Source organism: Orbicella faveolata, unplaced genomic scaffold (genome assembly GCF_042242905.1).
Source record: "Orbicella faveolata isolate gen_17 unplaced genomic scaffold, um_ofav_v1 contig_25, whole genome shotgun sequence".
Taxonomy (NCBI): Eukaryota; Metazoa; Cnidaria; class Anthozoa; order Scleractinia; family Merulinidae; genus Orbicella; species Orbicella faveolata.
In genome coordinates, this window is record NW_028301553.1 from 16798562 (window position 1) to 16815502 (window position 16941).

At 36.9% G+C, this 16941-nt stretch overlaps 2 protein-coding genes across 2 annotated transcripts; one reads left to right on the forward strand and one right to left on the reverse strand.

The window, feature by feature from the left end:
• Positions 1–293: 293 nt before the first annotated feature.
• Positions 294–4288, forward strand: LOC110052296 (homeobox protein Nkx-3.1-like). Its single transcript, XM_020758404.2, has 2 exons — positions 294–704; positions 3297–4288. Exons 1-2 carry the CDS (start codon positions 377–379, stop codon positions 3599–3601), a joined length of 633 nt encoding a protein of 210 aa, XP_020614063.1. The 5' UTR covers positions 294–376; the 3' UTR covers positions 3602–4288.
• A 5348-nt stretch (positions 4289–9636) lies between these two features.
• LOC110052216 (homeobox protein vent1-like) lies at positions 9637–13212 on the reverse strand. The gene is made up of 2 exons (XM_020758327.2): positions 12802–13212; positions 9637–10668 (listed from the first exon to the last, which is right to left on the reverse strand). Exons 1-2 carry the CDS (start codon positions 13136–13138, stop codon positions 10367–10369), a joined length of 639 nt encoding a protein of 212 aa, XP_020613986.1. The 5' UTR covers positions 13139–13212; the 3' UTR covers positions 9637–10366.
• Positions 13213–16941: the final 3729 nt, after the last annotated feature.

The window sequence follows — 16941 nt, forward strand, 5'->3', positions numbered from 1 at the left end:
TTGTGGTTATTCATTCAGGTTTTCGAAAGTGAAATTCAACTGACCACGGAAAATCGAAGCAATATGTGACTTCGAGTTTAACTTAACTGCTGAGCTGTCATATAATGTAAATTTACGAGCCTCTCTTTCATATCAGTGTTACCTTTTATAGACTCCTTGGGCAATATCTTGACTGAAGTAAACAATATCTTTGTGTGTTCCTAAAATAGGTTAACCCTTGAACATATCCGACGTCCTGTGACACGAGGGCGGGGTGTTCTGTAAAACGCGTGACCGCAAAACTTGAGTATTTAATGAAAAGACAATTTCAGTTTCGACAGACGAGCCGACCAGCCGACCGTTGCATCTCGTAAGGTCACTATTTACAGCTATTGCTATGGAGTTTCGCCAACACAAAGTGAATCTGTCCTTTTCGATTGAAAATATTCTACGAGAAGATTTTCCTCATCGGCAAAGAACCCACGTCGCAAATCTGCCAACGGTCAGAGAATCTTGCTTGGAGAGATGGGGTACCATGCCATTTTATCAGTGTTACACGGTTCGTTACAGCCCTATTTTTGTGAAACGTCTGCCAGACATGTATAAAGGTGAGGGAAGATTGCATCGAGTAAATAGAGAGAAAGAACAAATTCTACCCGAGCAAGAGAAAAAGATCGACGACCATTGTCTAAGCTGCAAAGACGAAGCTCTCCATCACAGCAGCGGTAAGCATTTAATCACAATTTTAATTTAGAAATTTATTCAGGCGAATCGCTATTAAAATTGAAGAAATAATTGGAAAAAAAAATGGTAATTGGTAGAAAATTTCCAAATCCGGCCAAATTTTACGCTTGCCGTTATACCAGAATCGATTATCGTTATGGTACGCCATGGTTATTTAGCGCTCTGTGTGCTGGCTGGGTCAAAATTTGAAACATAAATTTTAATTTGTTTTAGATCGGTGGTTGCATGAAATTTGTCGATGACGGAATTGTAAACTATCTATTGTTTTTGGAGGGTTTCGAATTCATGCCCTAACTTGCATTTTTGAGGCACGTACGCGGAAAACTTTCACATAACAAGTTGAAAAACTTCCAAATATCGTTCGCATGGCAACTTTATCGCGGCTGAAAGTCGTTTCCGTTTTTTTCAAAAATCGCTGCTACGAAATAATACCTAAATTGAAAGGAAGTACAAATGTTTACGTTGACGGGAGTATAATTTTTTTCTTCCTTCCATTTCGTTAAAAAAAATGTAGGCTATTTGCAAATGGATTATTAGAATCAAACGGATACAGGGGTTTGAGTGTCAGCTTGTAAGGGTCACTTTATAATTTGATAATGCTAATAGTTTAAATGAATGTGGAAAATATCTCTTTACAGCCAAATGTGTACTTCTAAAAATACTTGAAGGCATTGTGGCCTTACGAGTTAAGTACAAAGTGCTTTGAGTCATGTAGTATTGATGATCAACGCTGTTTCGAAGAGATCACATTTTTTTTTTTCTTGACTAGACACGCAAGGAAATTACTTCAAATTCTTCGCTGGGAAAACTTTTATAGCGATAAAATGTTCCTGGATACACCAAACAATAAGTTTATAAATAATTATACGAACATTTTGGCGTAAAACACACAAGTTCAAGACATGATGACTACAGATATTGAAATTCCTTAAAATATAACTTCATGACATTTATCTAAAGTGCATTAGGGATATAAATGCGCAAATTATTTTTGCTAGTTGAGTTGAGCTTGATGGTTATAAAGGTTTCCTGCTTCAGCTGTGTGTCTCTGACACGCGCCAATAGTTAAGGTAGTCATCTTTTTAAGGGAGTCATTTTGCTATATCTTTCTTAAATATATTTTACAAATACTGGATTCGACGAAAGAATTGAAAATAATCAGTGATGTCTTTGTCATTTAATGTATCTTGTATTCGATAGCAATTTTGTCAATTTTGTTTCCGTGAGTGTCTCGAATGTTTATGTAATACATAAGGGCCAGTGTTGGCGACACTACACACTACATATCTGCTCTAAATCATTACAATATCCAGCGATAATATGTGACCCAGTGACAACAAACTGATATTTTTGTACTTAGATATTGAACATTGAGAAGTCACTGCATGTCCTTTATTTTTGCATTCGTAAGCTCGAGCTTCGCACAAAAATTAAAAGGTATAATTCTAGCCACGGTACGTTTGAGCGCACCCAGGGCAAAAGCAAACCTCATAAATAGCCTGACTTTGCGACTGCGTGTACTTTGGAATGGAGTGATTCTGTTATATTACTTATTTCGGTTTCAAACAAGAGCTTTGAGTGTTTGTTTGGCTAAATAGCGGCTTTTGAGAACCCATTTATCCGGTTTAGCTATACGATCTATAAAAGTTCGTTATAAGGTTCGTGCTAAATTGCACATTCAGAACAATTAAGCGACTTTTTTTTTACAAATGAATTCAACTGCAATCAATGGCTATATACAAAGTGAAGGGAACTATAAAATCATTTACATCACGTAGCTAACGCAGTGCAATGTACTTCATTCGTTTCTAACAGCTTTTTTTTTTAAATAATAAGTGCTATTTTGCTAATTAGAATCTAGAATTCTTTCTTGGCAACTGACGCGGCTTACATTACCTTTAAACAAGTGTATTTTAGAGCAGACTTTAGTATATGATCAGAAAAGCTACTTTAAATTGTTCCAGTTATTCCACCTGTATGTCTTCGCGGTGGTTTTAAATCGCGTTATTTTTTCATGTTCAGGTTCATTTCGCATATTTTTCCCTCTTGCAAATGTGCAAAATTCCTTCAATATTTGTTTCCGTGACATAGCTGTTTGTCAAGACTTTGCTTGGAATTGAACGTGGGCTACACTCGATCAAGTATTGCACTGCGAGCGCCAGTCGCCTATCTCGCTCTAAGATTAATAGTGCGTCATATTGAATTAACTTACATTGTCTATCACGAGAGCAGATTAACGCAGTTACGCTTGAACCTTTTTCTGGTTTCCAGCTCATAAAAAGACTTGAGATCAACAAATAAAAGCCTTGAATCAAAACTAATTCGCCATGTTGACATCTTGAACTCGTTTTTTCTTGCATCGTGATGAACAAAGGACTGAAAAACAACATTAATTATGAATAAGAGTATTATATTGAAGCAGTTAAAATTCAATATCACGAAAACATATCAACAACAACTTTTGGTGCACGCCTTAATATACTGAAGAGTTGATTAAAGTGTTAAGTGAAACTATCCTCCTCAATGGAAATCTATCCGTTAGACTGATCTCTCTTCTTTTAATTAATTTTCAGATGAAATCAGCGACAAAGAGGTTAAAAAGTCAGAAACGTGTGTCGTGGACAAAGTTCCAAAACGGAAGCGGCGAAATCGCAGCCATTTCACCCAGCGTCAACTCCAATATCTGGAGAAGATATTTTCCCGCCAACAGTATCTGACACGCGACGAGCGCACGCTATTGGCGAGAGGCCTGGAAATGACTGAACTTCAGATCAGAAACTGGTTTCAAAACCAGCGATACCAAAAGAAGCATCGCGCTAACGAGAACGCGAAACAAACTGAGCCAGATTCTCCAGTGTCCGTGAAAAGTGAAGTGTAATTTTATCCCGGCTTCCAGCAAATGTCTCGCTAAAATGAATACGACAGTTATCCTGGTACGGTCGGTGACAGCCATAAGCTCAATTTACTTGAGGAATATTTTCGACAACGCCAGCACTCCATTCATATCGAATTTTTCTATTTATCAAAGTCTCTTATATTGTGAAACGTTCTGCTGGCATCACAGAGTAGAAGTTGTGTATCTGATACAAAAATCAGTTACGAATCGTAAAACTATAAATTATAAACAAGAGTATTTTTTGTGTTGCCGTAGTTGATAACTCATACGCTTTAAAAGTTAATTTATTAAATGTACGTACGTGTATTGAATTGTCAATCTGATCAACTGAAGTGGACAGTTATGGTTGCAAAATTTATCGTTGGATACAAATTTAACAAAGAAGACACAGAGGACAAGATGACAGTCGAGGATTTTCCATGTGAACATAGTTAGGAAATTCAATTTACTAAAAAACAGTTTATCTTAGGCCCTGTCCACACTAAGGTGATTGCTGCTTTTTCAAAATTCTCGGTGTAGTGTGGACGGGAGATAATTGATGCGTTTTCAGAAAAAAAACCTCCGTCTTCTAATTTCTCTGGTGTAGTGTGGCCGGGATAGCCTCGTGTAACTTATACGGTCCGTACACGGTCGGACAAACATGTTATTAATTAAAGTTTATTTAATCTATTTTGCGTACAATGCTTGTCGTGGGCACTGTTGACGACTAAACATGAATATAAAGGAAAACATCCCAGCCTTCAACTCCGACCCCTACCTTTCCAATCTAATGAGCCAAACAGTTTATCCGATCCCTTTTTAGTTAATGTCAGCACTTCCGAAATTGCTTAGGAAATGTACTTGTCTAAGGGTTTCTCAGGTCCCCAGTTTAATCCAATTAAGACTTAAGCAATAACATTTTCACAGCACATCACGCTATTGTCACTATCGGCTTGTCAATAACCTTAGTTCATCTCTTTTAATTGGCGGGCTTTATAATTCGAAAAGTAGCGCATATATTACGTGGAGGTCCTGTGCTAAACAGAATAGCGCCTTGGCTGTATATCTTGAAGTTTCGATTCATCCCAGGAGGGGTACTCCCGAAAAAAATTGGGCGGGGGTGTGTGGCCCGCTGAAAACCCTTTTCCTATTTAAGACCAAGATATGCGATTTTCCCTACCCTACTTATAACCTGAACAAATATTCGATACTTACTATGTAAGACCTGAGCCTTAAATCAATACCCTGTTTCAGACCTGCTTCATAATTAGTTTATATGCTTTGGTTAGGTAGGATAGCTTCTTCTACAAAAAACATACACAATTCAAGACCGGAGAGCAAAAGCCATACCCTATTTGAGACAAAAATGGTCGAAATCGATACCCCATTTCTGACCAAAACAGCAAATAAACCATAATCTTTGGGGCCACACATACCTAGATAGACCTTATAACGAAATATCCCCCAGGGCAATTCAGCCTTGGCGGCCCCTAGACAATTCGGTAATGAATTCCCCGCTGTCTGTGGAATGTATAGTTATACAGAATAAAGGAAGTCCGAGAACATTGAGGCGATAACTTACTTAGTCCAGGCTTTTATCTTATATTACAGAAAGGCTCAATTAAAAAAACAAATATAAAGCTCAGTGAATACTGACATTTGAGGTGCTATGGAAATACGAAGCAAACTGATAAAGAAGACAGAATATTAAACTTAACGAAAAATGATTGACATTTGAGATGTGCAAGTTTTGACCAAAGTTACAAAAACCTGCTTAATAGGCCAGGCTGCTCTGTGAATTTCAGCACCCAATTCTCTTGAGCAATCCGCAAGGAATGTAGAGCTGCTGATGCCTTTGTTTCTGACGTGCACTTCTAAATCTGTAAAGAAGTTGCTGTCGATCGGGGAGGGGGGGGGGGGGGGAGAAGTGAACTCCCATATGAAAAGGTCGGGGATGTTCTTCGTCGCGCTTTAGGCCGGGGTTAACATGAAGGCGGTATTTTTGGCTGGGTATTATGGTTTTAACGCAAATATCTCGTTCACGTTTCAAGCATTCAAAAATCTCCCTGCTCAACCCACATTTCTATCTACGTTTTGGGCTGTTTTGTAAATTTTTTGGTGATTTTTGGGTATATTTGGGGATAACTAGTTTTTCTCAAAAGATTAGTAACATTTATGGAAATAGTAAATTTTGAAGATTTGATGTTGTTTTAAAATTAGAATTTGAAGTTAAAAATTGGTATACGTACAACAAACAGTTTTCCACCAGCCTGGGGTGCCCTTTCGGGGGTGTTCAACTGTCTGGTGGTGTTCCTAAGCTTTTTCACTTAAATTCATGTTAACCCCCCCCCCCCCTCTCCCACGCCCTTAAGGGTGTAAATCAAGGATCGAATCATGATTTTTTTTTTTAAGGGGGCAAATAAAGCTCAAGCCACACCCAGATTGTCCTCCTTTAGGGGTTTAATTCAAATTTTCCGACGAGCATCTCCGTCCTTTTCAAAAGGGAGTCCCAACTCCGGGGGGGATGCATGGGGGTTTCCGATAGTATCTGAACACCTCTTGTTAGTCTCTTTTCATGTAAATTATTGAGACTAAGAAAGAAGCGCCTTCAAATCAGTATTTGATAACCTTGAGGTTCACAACAATATAGAAAATAGCCGCTTTCGTTTGAAGATACTTTACGTACACGTTTTGATCCATGATAAGCGTGAAAATGAGACCGTGGTTTACCGCGTTAATTGAAGATTGGGAAACTTTTGTGGCTGTAGAAATTTTATTTGATTTTAAAATGATTATTTATCTGTATCATATAATATAAAGTTAAGGATACATAGCAGAATTTCAAAGAATACTTAAAGTAGAAGCTAGTGGAGTGAAGTGGATTGATCAGGGGCGAAATTGAAGCCATTCCACTCAGCGTCGACACACGATATCTGTACAAGATATTTTCCCGCCAACTACAACTTAACACGCGACGGACGAACGCATTCGAAGAGGGGACTGGAAATGAACGAGTTTCAGCCTTTTTGTTTTCAAAATAGGACATAAGAGAAACGTTATTTAAGACGAGAGAAAAGTTAAACTGACCAGATTTGTCTGTCAATTAACGCGGAAAAGTCGACCGGAGTTATTTAACTCATCGTTACAAGATATGTGATTTGACATATTTGGCGTTTCCGCTTGGGACATAAGATCGCATATCAGTCTTGCTGTTTATACCACTTGTAACACTTTTTATTAAGACGTTTAACTACAAAGAATTTTCTTTATGGAATTAAGTTAATATCCAAGCATTGTCGTTGTCTTTCAAGTCTCAAAAATCTGCATTTAAGTACAGTTAAGATGAAATTTCCGGGCGCCTTTTTGCATGCATGTACAAAGATAAACTTCACAAGTGAGCAGTTGAGTTATCGCTAATGAACAATCTCATCAATTTATAATTGGCTTTTGATTATCCAATCTATTGATAATCATCAATCCAAGAAGGAATGCAAGGCATATTAATAAAACCACAACATATATATTTTCAATCGATATACTGTACTAGAATTTCAGTCAAATATAAGACCAAGAATGCCTCTACTCAGGACCTTCGCCCGTTTAATTACCTTTGACTCATTGAGACTTCATTACTTTTTAAGTGACATTGAAGAAGAGTTTCTGAGTATTTGATAATTAAAAACGAGGACGACTATGATCAGGACTGAAGTCGCAATCTCTCCACGCCTAAGAGAAATTTAAATGACGAGAGAGCAAACGTACTCACCGCCGATAAAAAAAAGGTTGATGTTTGTAACACTGGCGATATTAATATGCAACTCAAAGATGAACCACTCAGCTTTGAAGCTAAAGCAAAAAAAAAAAAAAAGAAAAAAAAAAAGAAAAAAAAAAGTCTAGAACAGATACAGATATTCTAAGCATAGAATACTAGAATTATGTACTGAGGTTTTAAAAGGAGCAAACTGCATTTGCTATTTTGAGCATTTTACTGTCGTTGCATGTTGTTGCTCCTGTCGAAGTGTAGATAACATCAAAGTAAACATCCTTAACTAACTAAACACTTGGAACAGAAAAGCCAGCTGGCGCCGATTCGGAAGTACTAAATTCTTAGCCCGTCTCCACTGCAAACATCAACTGGCTTTCGCTAGTTATAGTCCTTTCTAGAGAAATTGAAAAAAAAAAACCGACTTTACACGACTAATAAACACCGACTTGTCACGTCTGCAGAGAGAGCGTTCGTTTGCCTTTTCCTGTTCAAGTAATTGTTTAAAAAATGTCTACGTGCCCTTTTTCAATTGCGTGAAAACATTTGCGTGACGGGAAAACCAAACAGAAGTAAAATGAATGGCATGTGATACGAGAATGACGTCATGTACGCAGCCCCGAATTGACACCCCTTCTCCTGCTCGTTGACCTCTCTTGTATTCTTTAATTCCAGATTTTTTTCGTTCCAGTAAAGGCACAAGAGATATTTCCTTTGTTCTTTTGGACAGATGTTTCCATAAGCAGACTTCAAAATTCTATAGAATCTACCCCACTTCCTGGTTGCAACCTCCTCTTTAAACAAAGGACGCTCTTTTTCTGTGGAGGCCTAAGAAAGGATCTAACTCTTTTTGCTGTTGTGGTAAATTTTCTGTCGCTATAAATTTTAAATGCGGTCAGTATTACACGCTCATGACAGTGTGGTTACCGCTTTGTCTTTCAACTGTGGTCAATATACATTGTTATCTTAACAATGTTGGCAAAACCTTTTTGGTTGCGGTGAGGCGCTTGCAAAACGGGGAAGGGCGCTTAAATCCTGGGTGGGTGCTAATCCGAAGATACGTGGCGCTAACTACGGAAACTATAAACTAAATTGATTTTGGTTTTATATCAAAATATTTACCAGACTTCGAACCACTAAAATTAACTCTATGCATGCTTTTTCGATTTTGCGTCAGCGAAAACACAGATGCTTGAATAGAACGTAGGTAAAAATGTGGGTAGTGTAGTGTAGTGTGCTTGTTTTACGAACGTGCAAATCGATTACTAGGGGTAAAAGACTTCAAGATAAAATTGCTTTAACTAATTAGCCGTTGCTGGGATCTTCAAAAAGACCATTTGAAGTGCTTATGAGTGTGCGCAAATCCGCTTTAAGATAGGTGCCTTCGGGCTTACAGAAAATTAAAGATCACCTCTGAGACCAACTTAGTGCATTACTTGATCTTCTGACTATGTCTCTGTAAAGGTATTACAGAATGGGGCACAGTATTTATCAACACAGATATTTACAACATCTTTCAAAAGACATCATGACGTGCTCTGAAATTCAGCGGAAGTATGTGTGTTGACGTTCTACATTTCCGAAAACACAATAACGAGGAGAGATAAGAGGAGAGCCAACGGATTATTGGAAAACAATTTTCCGATAACAAACCACGCTCGTGGTAATTTGACTAATGATCAGGGACAGCAGCGTAAAACAGAACAGTCCGGTTAAATTTGAATTCAAAGTCGCGTGTTTTTGAAAGTTGCTGCAATTAAGTTATATTGCTTTGTTTTTGTTCAAACGAGCATTCAACTGATCGAGTAGCTCTAATTACTGATAATTTTCTTCCGTCACTCGGCAGCTGGTTGAAGAATTTGTCGTCAAAAAGACACAAAAAGAGTGTTTCCGAAGCACAATCTTCACAATTTCAGTTTGTCCTATATATACTACATACCAAACGTCTTAAATGAACTTATATAAATAGATGTCTTTTGACCTCCATCCATGGTCTCCTTTTTCCTGTTTCTATTCTTATCTCTACCCCATTCCATAACACGCCTTTTGTCGAGGGTATTACAGTTCTTTTTCAGTTCTTTGGTCTAAATGTGTCAGTTCGTTTCTTTTCCGAGACAAACATTACGTACCGAATGAAAATATAGTTCATTTATTTAAAAACTGTTTTGGCTAGTTGATTGTTGCCTGAATTTGGAATTGATACTGGGGCTTAATAACAAGTAACGCGTGCACAATATATATCTAATGAATCTACGAGACAAAGTACATTCTGCTGTTTTGTTATAACGCTTTTTTTTATTTTTTGACCGTATAAACAGTTATCAGAGTAAAATAAAATTACGCTTAATTTATTTGAAATTCTTTGTATACGCACTTTGATTTGAATTTGAAATATGATGAAAAATTTGTTGCATGAAGCCATCTTTGTAACGTACAGAATTATTTTAGGACTTCAAAATGATGATTTAATAATAACATAAAATTCTTTTAATACTTGCGAGTTCCCCTTTGAGATTTTATTCCTTAGTAAATACAACTTTCAACTCGCTTATTATAAAACGCAATAAAGATCTTTATCCAATAGCTTTTAAGCAATCATACGTTGTCGTGAATAGACTAACCAGGTAGATAACAAAACTATAAAACACAGAACTGAGATATTTGATATATTAAATTAGTTAAGTTTGATATGTGACGTACAAACCTATGTTTTTAAGCTCTTAATCTACGGATCTTTTCTTGTTGTTTTCGACCTTATATCTAACTCATTAAAGGAACAAGACAACCCGAGTTTACTATTCTGAACAATTCTATATCAATTAATGAGATATTTACAGTATGTACAGCAGCATTCAGAGAGCGCTACCATATAAAATTTAAGTATAAATACGTTATAAATTATTTTTCTCAACTCTTTTTAACGAACCTCCTTTAAGTTGCAATTGTTAAGTGTTTTTGTTTTTCTTGGCGTTTGTTCTCTTTAGTCCAAGTTTTTCGTTGCCTTTTCATATTGCTATTGATGTAACCGGTTCATCTTGTTTTCGTTCTTCATTGGCGCGATGTCTTTTCTGGTATCGTCTGTTTTGAAACCAGTTTCTGATCTGAAGTTCCGTCATTTCCAGGCCTCTTGCCAATAGCGTGCGCTCGTCGCGTGTTAGATACTGTTGGCGGGAAAATATCTTGTCCAGATATTGGAGTTGACGCTGGGTGAAATGACTGCGATTTCGCCTTTTCCGCTTAGGACCATTTTCACTGAAGCACTTAACCGATTTCGATTCCTTCTTAAAATCTTTGTCGTCAACTTCATCTGAAGATAAAACAAGACAAAAACGTACTTAAGTTTACGTACATCCGGTTTTATATACTATTTAGAATGTGTCAGTGAGATTTGAGCCAAAACGACAGGGTTATAATCCATTTGTTGTCGTGATGACTAGCTTAACCTGATTCAATATAACACACGTATTTTAGATAAAGTAGAACTGTGATATAAATGTTGCGCTTCACAGCTCAGCTCATGTAACATCGATAGCTATCTGCAAGCCGCACAAGGGTCATATTAGTGCTCATCTTAAACATCTTAACAGACCTAAATCGCTTTTCAAATCTTCACGCAAAAACGGAATCACGTCCATAAAATCTAAAAATCTATGGCAGCTATCCTGATGCCATTCAGATCAAGGTGTATAAACACAATGAAGAAAAAAGCCTTGTCCTTCTTTTATGTCAGTAAGACTAATACACAACGCAAAAAATACGTAAACTTGTTTTTCTTTTTTATATTCTATTGTCTGACTTTGCAAGTTAATTTTGGAACATGTTTATCTTTGCAATAATCTTAAGTGAATTACAGAATGTTCGGATGCTTTACAATATTGGCAGCTTGACCTCTCTCTCTTTATTTAATTTCAGTTTTGTTTTTTGACATAATAACTAAGTTAGACGTTTATTAGAAAAACTGTTAATCTCATTTTCGATCAGTTTGTGGACATGCTTTTAGTCCTATCTGACGTCACGATTTAACAGATGCGAGATATACAAGCACATTGTTAAAGAATTATACTGTTGAAGCTCAAACCCGCTGAATGTGTTCTCGAAAGTCACTATTCAACCAAACAAACACTTAAGCCTCTTTAAAGCGAGCAAATATACATAATGAAGCATCTCCACGCTCAAATTATTTTTATCGTCGAAACGTCACACACATACAGACGCCCAACTGTACAATAGCTGACATGGATGTTAGTTCACCACCCTTTAAAAGCTCCATGAATTGATTCCCTTAAGGTCAAAGTCGTGGCATAAGAAACCATTATAGCTTGAAGTCCTATAGACAGTCGATTGCATGAAGACAAACTTCGGCCAATGAGAGATCAATATTCAAATACACGAATACTGGTTTATTGTTCATTAAGTCACGGTATTTTTGAAGATATTGCAAGGCGGACTTCTGGTGTCGCCAGCTCTTTTTAAACTGGTCACGCCCCGGTATTAGAAACAAGTGAAGCACACACGAAACAAAAGTATGTTACAAAACTTCAATTTATGCCACGAGAGCCGACAGCAAAGAGACTTTATGTTTAGCGTGGATTCAGTATGCAATAGAATATGTTTATAATCATTTCATTTTCTTACACTTACAGAGTAACAAAGAGAGACTTTATAGGTAATAGCGAGTAAATTTTACTTTCTTATGTCAAAGAAAAATGATTTTTTTTTTGTGGGTGAAACTTAGAAAATGCATGCCCACGGGCTTGGAAATTCGGATCTTTATCAGTTGGGCTAGTAATGACTCATTTGAATCAACTCTACTAAACCTTGCAAACTAATTCGGATAAATAGGCCAAGCAAATATATTGATATCAAAAAGAAAGTTGGATTGATTCCACAATTTACGCTGAATAACAATAATCAGGCCAAACGTTGTTACTTTTCTTCACGAGCGAGTATTGTGCAGCCACCAAGAAAAAACAACTTTGTCGTCTACTAGTTTTCCGTTGCAGCGATCTTCAATATTATTTTTCAGACCTTTCGAAACTCGCTTGAAAAATGAAATGTCTTACGTGTCTTAGAAGGAAAATCCTCGATAAAAGAAGGTAGGTTCCTTGGGAAAGAATGAAATGCTTTTTTTCCCTTTATCTGCTTGTATCAAAATCCCTCTAATCGCCACTCATACAAAATTCAATTTAGTTTGAATATATTATCAAATAAACAAGGCACGGAGGACGAGGTATAAAATAATATGTTTAACTACTTTATAAATTTAAGACCATGTTTTTCTCTCCTCCAGATAAATTTTCAGTTGTCGCCAAAACGAGTCATAAAGCCATATAAACTGAAAAAAGCTTTTCTTTCAAAAAGGGATTTTGAAGCTCAGTGAAAAATTGTCATTTTCTAGAAATACTGCCAAGTCGGGGTTTAATAACATTAAAATTCTTACCATTTTTGTTCTGAATTTCTTCACCTTTACAGCTTAAGCTGTCTTCTTCAATGGCTTTCGTCTGTTCCCTGAAAAACTGGTCTTTCCCGCCGCTTGTTTTGCGTAATCTTCCTTCAACTGCATGCATATTAGGCGCACAGTTTAAATACACAGGGCTGTAACGAACCGCGCAACATTGGTAAACTGCGGGGTTTGTCGGCCACCGTTCAAAGCCTGCTTCGTCCCCGGCTGTGTGAAAACTCACAAAGTCTGTTCTTCGTCTATGCCGAGCAAAATCGTCTCGCAAAATATTTTCAATCGAAAACGAGAGATTAACTTTCTGTCCGTGAAAATCCATTTTGGTTGATAGCAGTTTCTGACCTTACGATATTCAACCTCTGACCAAACTGAAAGTGGTTTCGCTTAAATACACAACTTTTGTAGTCATGAGTATTTAAAGAAACCGCCCCCTTAAGCTGTCGGGACATGCATGCTAAAGACTGTAAAGTGTTTGGCTATTTTTGGAACTCATATATATTGTATATTCACCTGGCAAAGAAAATCAGTAAAGCTTGAAAACAACACTGTTACCGAGGCACACGAGAATTGAAGTAACTTTTTGTTGCAAAGCTAAAAGACGCTAGTGACGAAAACGGAGTGACGCTTGCATAGGGTGGGTGTCCCGTTCATCCACCGCTTCCTCGATCGACAAAACGGATTAAGTCATATTGTGTTGTTTTCTTCAGCATTAAAGTTGTTTCCGTGATTTTCAGTGATGTGCTTACAAGAATTCAGAGTGAAGAGACCACAAACAGAAAACACCAAGGATGCGTTTCCTTGACATCCCGGTCTTAAGTCACGAAAAGTGAAGTTATGGTGAAGAAATATCGATCACAGCTACTAATTTTTCTCTTCTTGTGTCAAATAATTGAACTATGCTAAGCCGTATTGCGGTATTTTCTAGAGAATACCACCCAAATTGTCAGCTTTGTGACTCGGCCTCATATCTGCCGAGAATGAATGCGCTTAGCGGTATAGTGCATTACACGGTTTGGGCTAGGGACCAAAGACGTATCTTGTTTCACACATTCAGTATACCGAAAAACAAGCTCTTTTAAAGACTTTTAAAACTATAATCATTATGTCGACATTTTAAAAGGCGTTTACATCGTTTTGAAAGGATAGAATTCTATTTACTTCCGGCATTAAACCTAAAAATGCAATTTGGCCAAAAATATCGTTGTACTGTTTAAAAATCGGTGTATTGAAATTCGCACGCGCGACCAAACTCGTTCGGAAGGCTTTGTTTGTGATGAGTTTACTCGAAAATTTCAGAAATGTTGTTTTTTAGTGCAGTTGAAAAAGGTATGTTCAGTTTAACTTACAGGATAACAAAGTGAGACTTAATAGCTAGCGAGTAAATTTAACTTTCTTCTGTTAAAGAAAGAAAGTAAGTAAGTTGTTGTAGTTGAAACTGTGAAAGTATATGGCCTGGGATCTCGCAACTCTGTGAAGATGCGAGACGAACTCGTGCGGAAAGCCTTAATTTGTTTGTCTTAAGTTTACTCAAAAATTTCAGAAATGTTAGTTTTATGAAATTGAAACGAAATACTGTCTTTTGTTTAACATGGCTTAAGAATTGATTTCTGTCTAGACATCGTTACCCAACTGGTTTATGAACATAAAAGATCTTGTTTTCCGATCCATTTATTTTGCTTTTCAAAATTTGGTTTCGCTACTCATTTTACTGTAAGCAGGAATGTGAAGGAGATATTAAAGGCATTTTATATCATAGTCCATACTTATAGACTCAAAAGGATATAACAAGGTTATTCTAACTGAAAAAGACAATAACTGATTCTTCTTTTTAATAATTACACTCTACTTTTTCGACTTGAAGTGTTTTTTTTCAATTCCACAGTATAAAAATAGCCCTCTAGAATACTAATGTGTGAAAGGATTTATGAATGAAATGACAATGGCGTTGTCAACAGACGCGGAAAAAATCCAAACTATTTAGTCCAACATCACAGGCGTTCAATGTTAAGTTCGGGAGAGATATAAGTTCCTTGAACATTATTAGAAATATTATTCCACAAATGCTGAACTTAAGATCAGACTGAATTAAAAGTGGGTATAATTTTTGCCAAACCAAACAGGTTGACATACTAGCCAGTTTTATATCCCTGCATGTGGCCACTGTTCTTGAATCTTAAGGGAGTATCTTCCAAAAACAGCCACACCTTGCCATGCGTGTCATTTCAGAAGATTCCAAGTTCATACTAAGTTTAAAAAGTTCCCGTTTTTGTTAACGATTGATACAAGAGTTGCAATACAGGCTGGTAATATACAGCTTTCACTTCAGTGGTCTCCTACTAGGGTTTTATTCACCTGAGAATTGCATTTTATCAATATTTTGCGTAATAAACAGTATCGTACAGAAGTACTTTCCAGTAGCTTTCATTTGAATGGTCACACAACTGAACTCAGTAGGGGTTCATGCACATACTAAAAAGGTTAGAACCACAGTATCACACGTGAAAATTCTGCTGAATAGCTTTCATTTCAATGGTAACACATAAGATCTTCATCCACATACTGGACAACTCGAAAAGTTAGAACCATCGTTAACAGCATTATTAACAGTACCACAAGAAAGTACGAATCAATAGCTTTTATTTGAATGGTACCACACAGAGGTTTCATCGAAAAATCAGCACCGCGTAGAAGTTTTGTAAAATACGATGCGCTCGATGTTTCATTTGTATAAGCTATCTAGAAAGATTTGCCAAACTTATCATTTTAACATTTCCTACTTGTCTCTAGTTGCGATACAGCTATTTTCGTATTATCTATTTTCAATTGTGCTGCTTTATAAATAGTTTGAAAGGCCGAGGCGTTTCTAAGGGTGATTCAGAAATGCCTCTTTTAAACGTACTAGAAACTCTTGAAAACTCTTAAGGTTATACTTAACGTGTTGCATCTGAAGTCCTAGTGAAATATAATTCGACTACTGAAATTTATGGCAGCAAAGTATTTCTTTCGTTCAGTGCAGCAGAAGATTAAAAACGATTTAAGCGAGTTTTCTGCAGTTTCAAGTTCCTCTCGACGAGAATTAAAAAAAGCTAAAGCTAATCTTAGGTCATTATGTTATTCTCTCATAGTCGTGCAGATATTCGCCGGTTATCAAGCGCGGTTAACGCTAAAAATAAAAACCCGTACTACATATAATCACAACACCAAATAAACCCTGATCAAACAATCTTACTGGCTTTGACACATTCGCGAGGAAGAAGTTTATGGTACTTAAATTAAAGTTTGTAAGTAGACGCTTGATTAATTGATCTGTGTCAAGAAAACCTTAAGAATTTAATGGCAACGAAGACTGCGCCTGAATGTACACTCTAACACTTTTTCCTCAAGTGTAATAGGTAGCTAATGAACTCTTTTAAAACACTTAAAATATTTTCGAAATTATGTTAGGGGAGGGCTGTGAATTCCTAAGAATGAGAGGAAGTTGATGACTCATGAGTGCTGGTAATTACTGGGGTATTGCCACTAGGGGTATTACAGCCACTCCCCTGGGATGTGATCGCAGCCCACAACAAGCCGGTTATTTCCCGGTATTGTTCAGGGGGGTTTCCCTAACTCAAGAGGGACTTAAGCAAGTAACTGCACATGTAGCATCACTAACTAAAACGTCGGTAAATCGAAATTACAATAGACTGCGCGTGCGTTGTACATGTGGGTACATTCTTAGTCGTTCTCTTCACAAAACAGCGAAATGTAAAGACCGCGTAGAAATTCTGCGTTACGCGAAAAGTTCGGAAGCTTAACAGCATCTAAAATTACGTGTTCTGATATTAGATCGTCCCGAAGCTTTCCCCATACACTGTATAGACCTAGCTAATCACGAGAGATTTTCGAAAAAGTATTGACCAATTTATTTTTTAATCCATGCAAGTCCTGTTGAAAATTCTAGGTAAAGATACTGTTCCTCGCCTAAACGTCTTTAAAACTGCATTCTTACATTACGGTGATTACAACGTGTACCAGTATAAAGTAGATTCCCCTCTAAATCTCGTGGCGTGTGTCAAGTCACCTTTATCGATTATTAAACAGATAACCTTTTAGCCAAAAAAATGGTAAAAGGTATGCCTA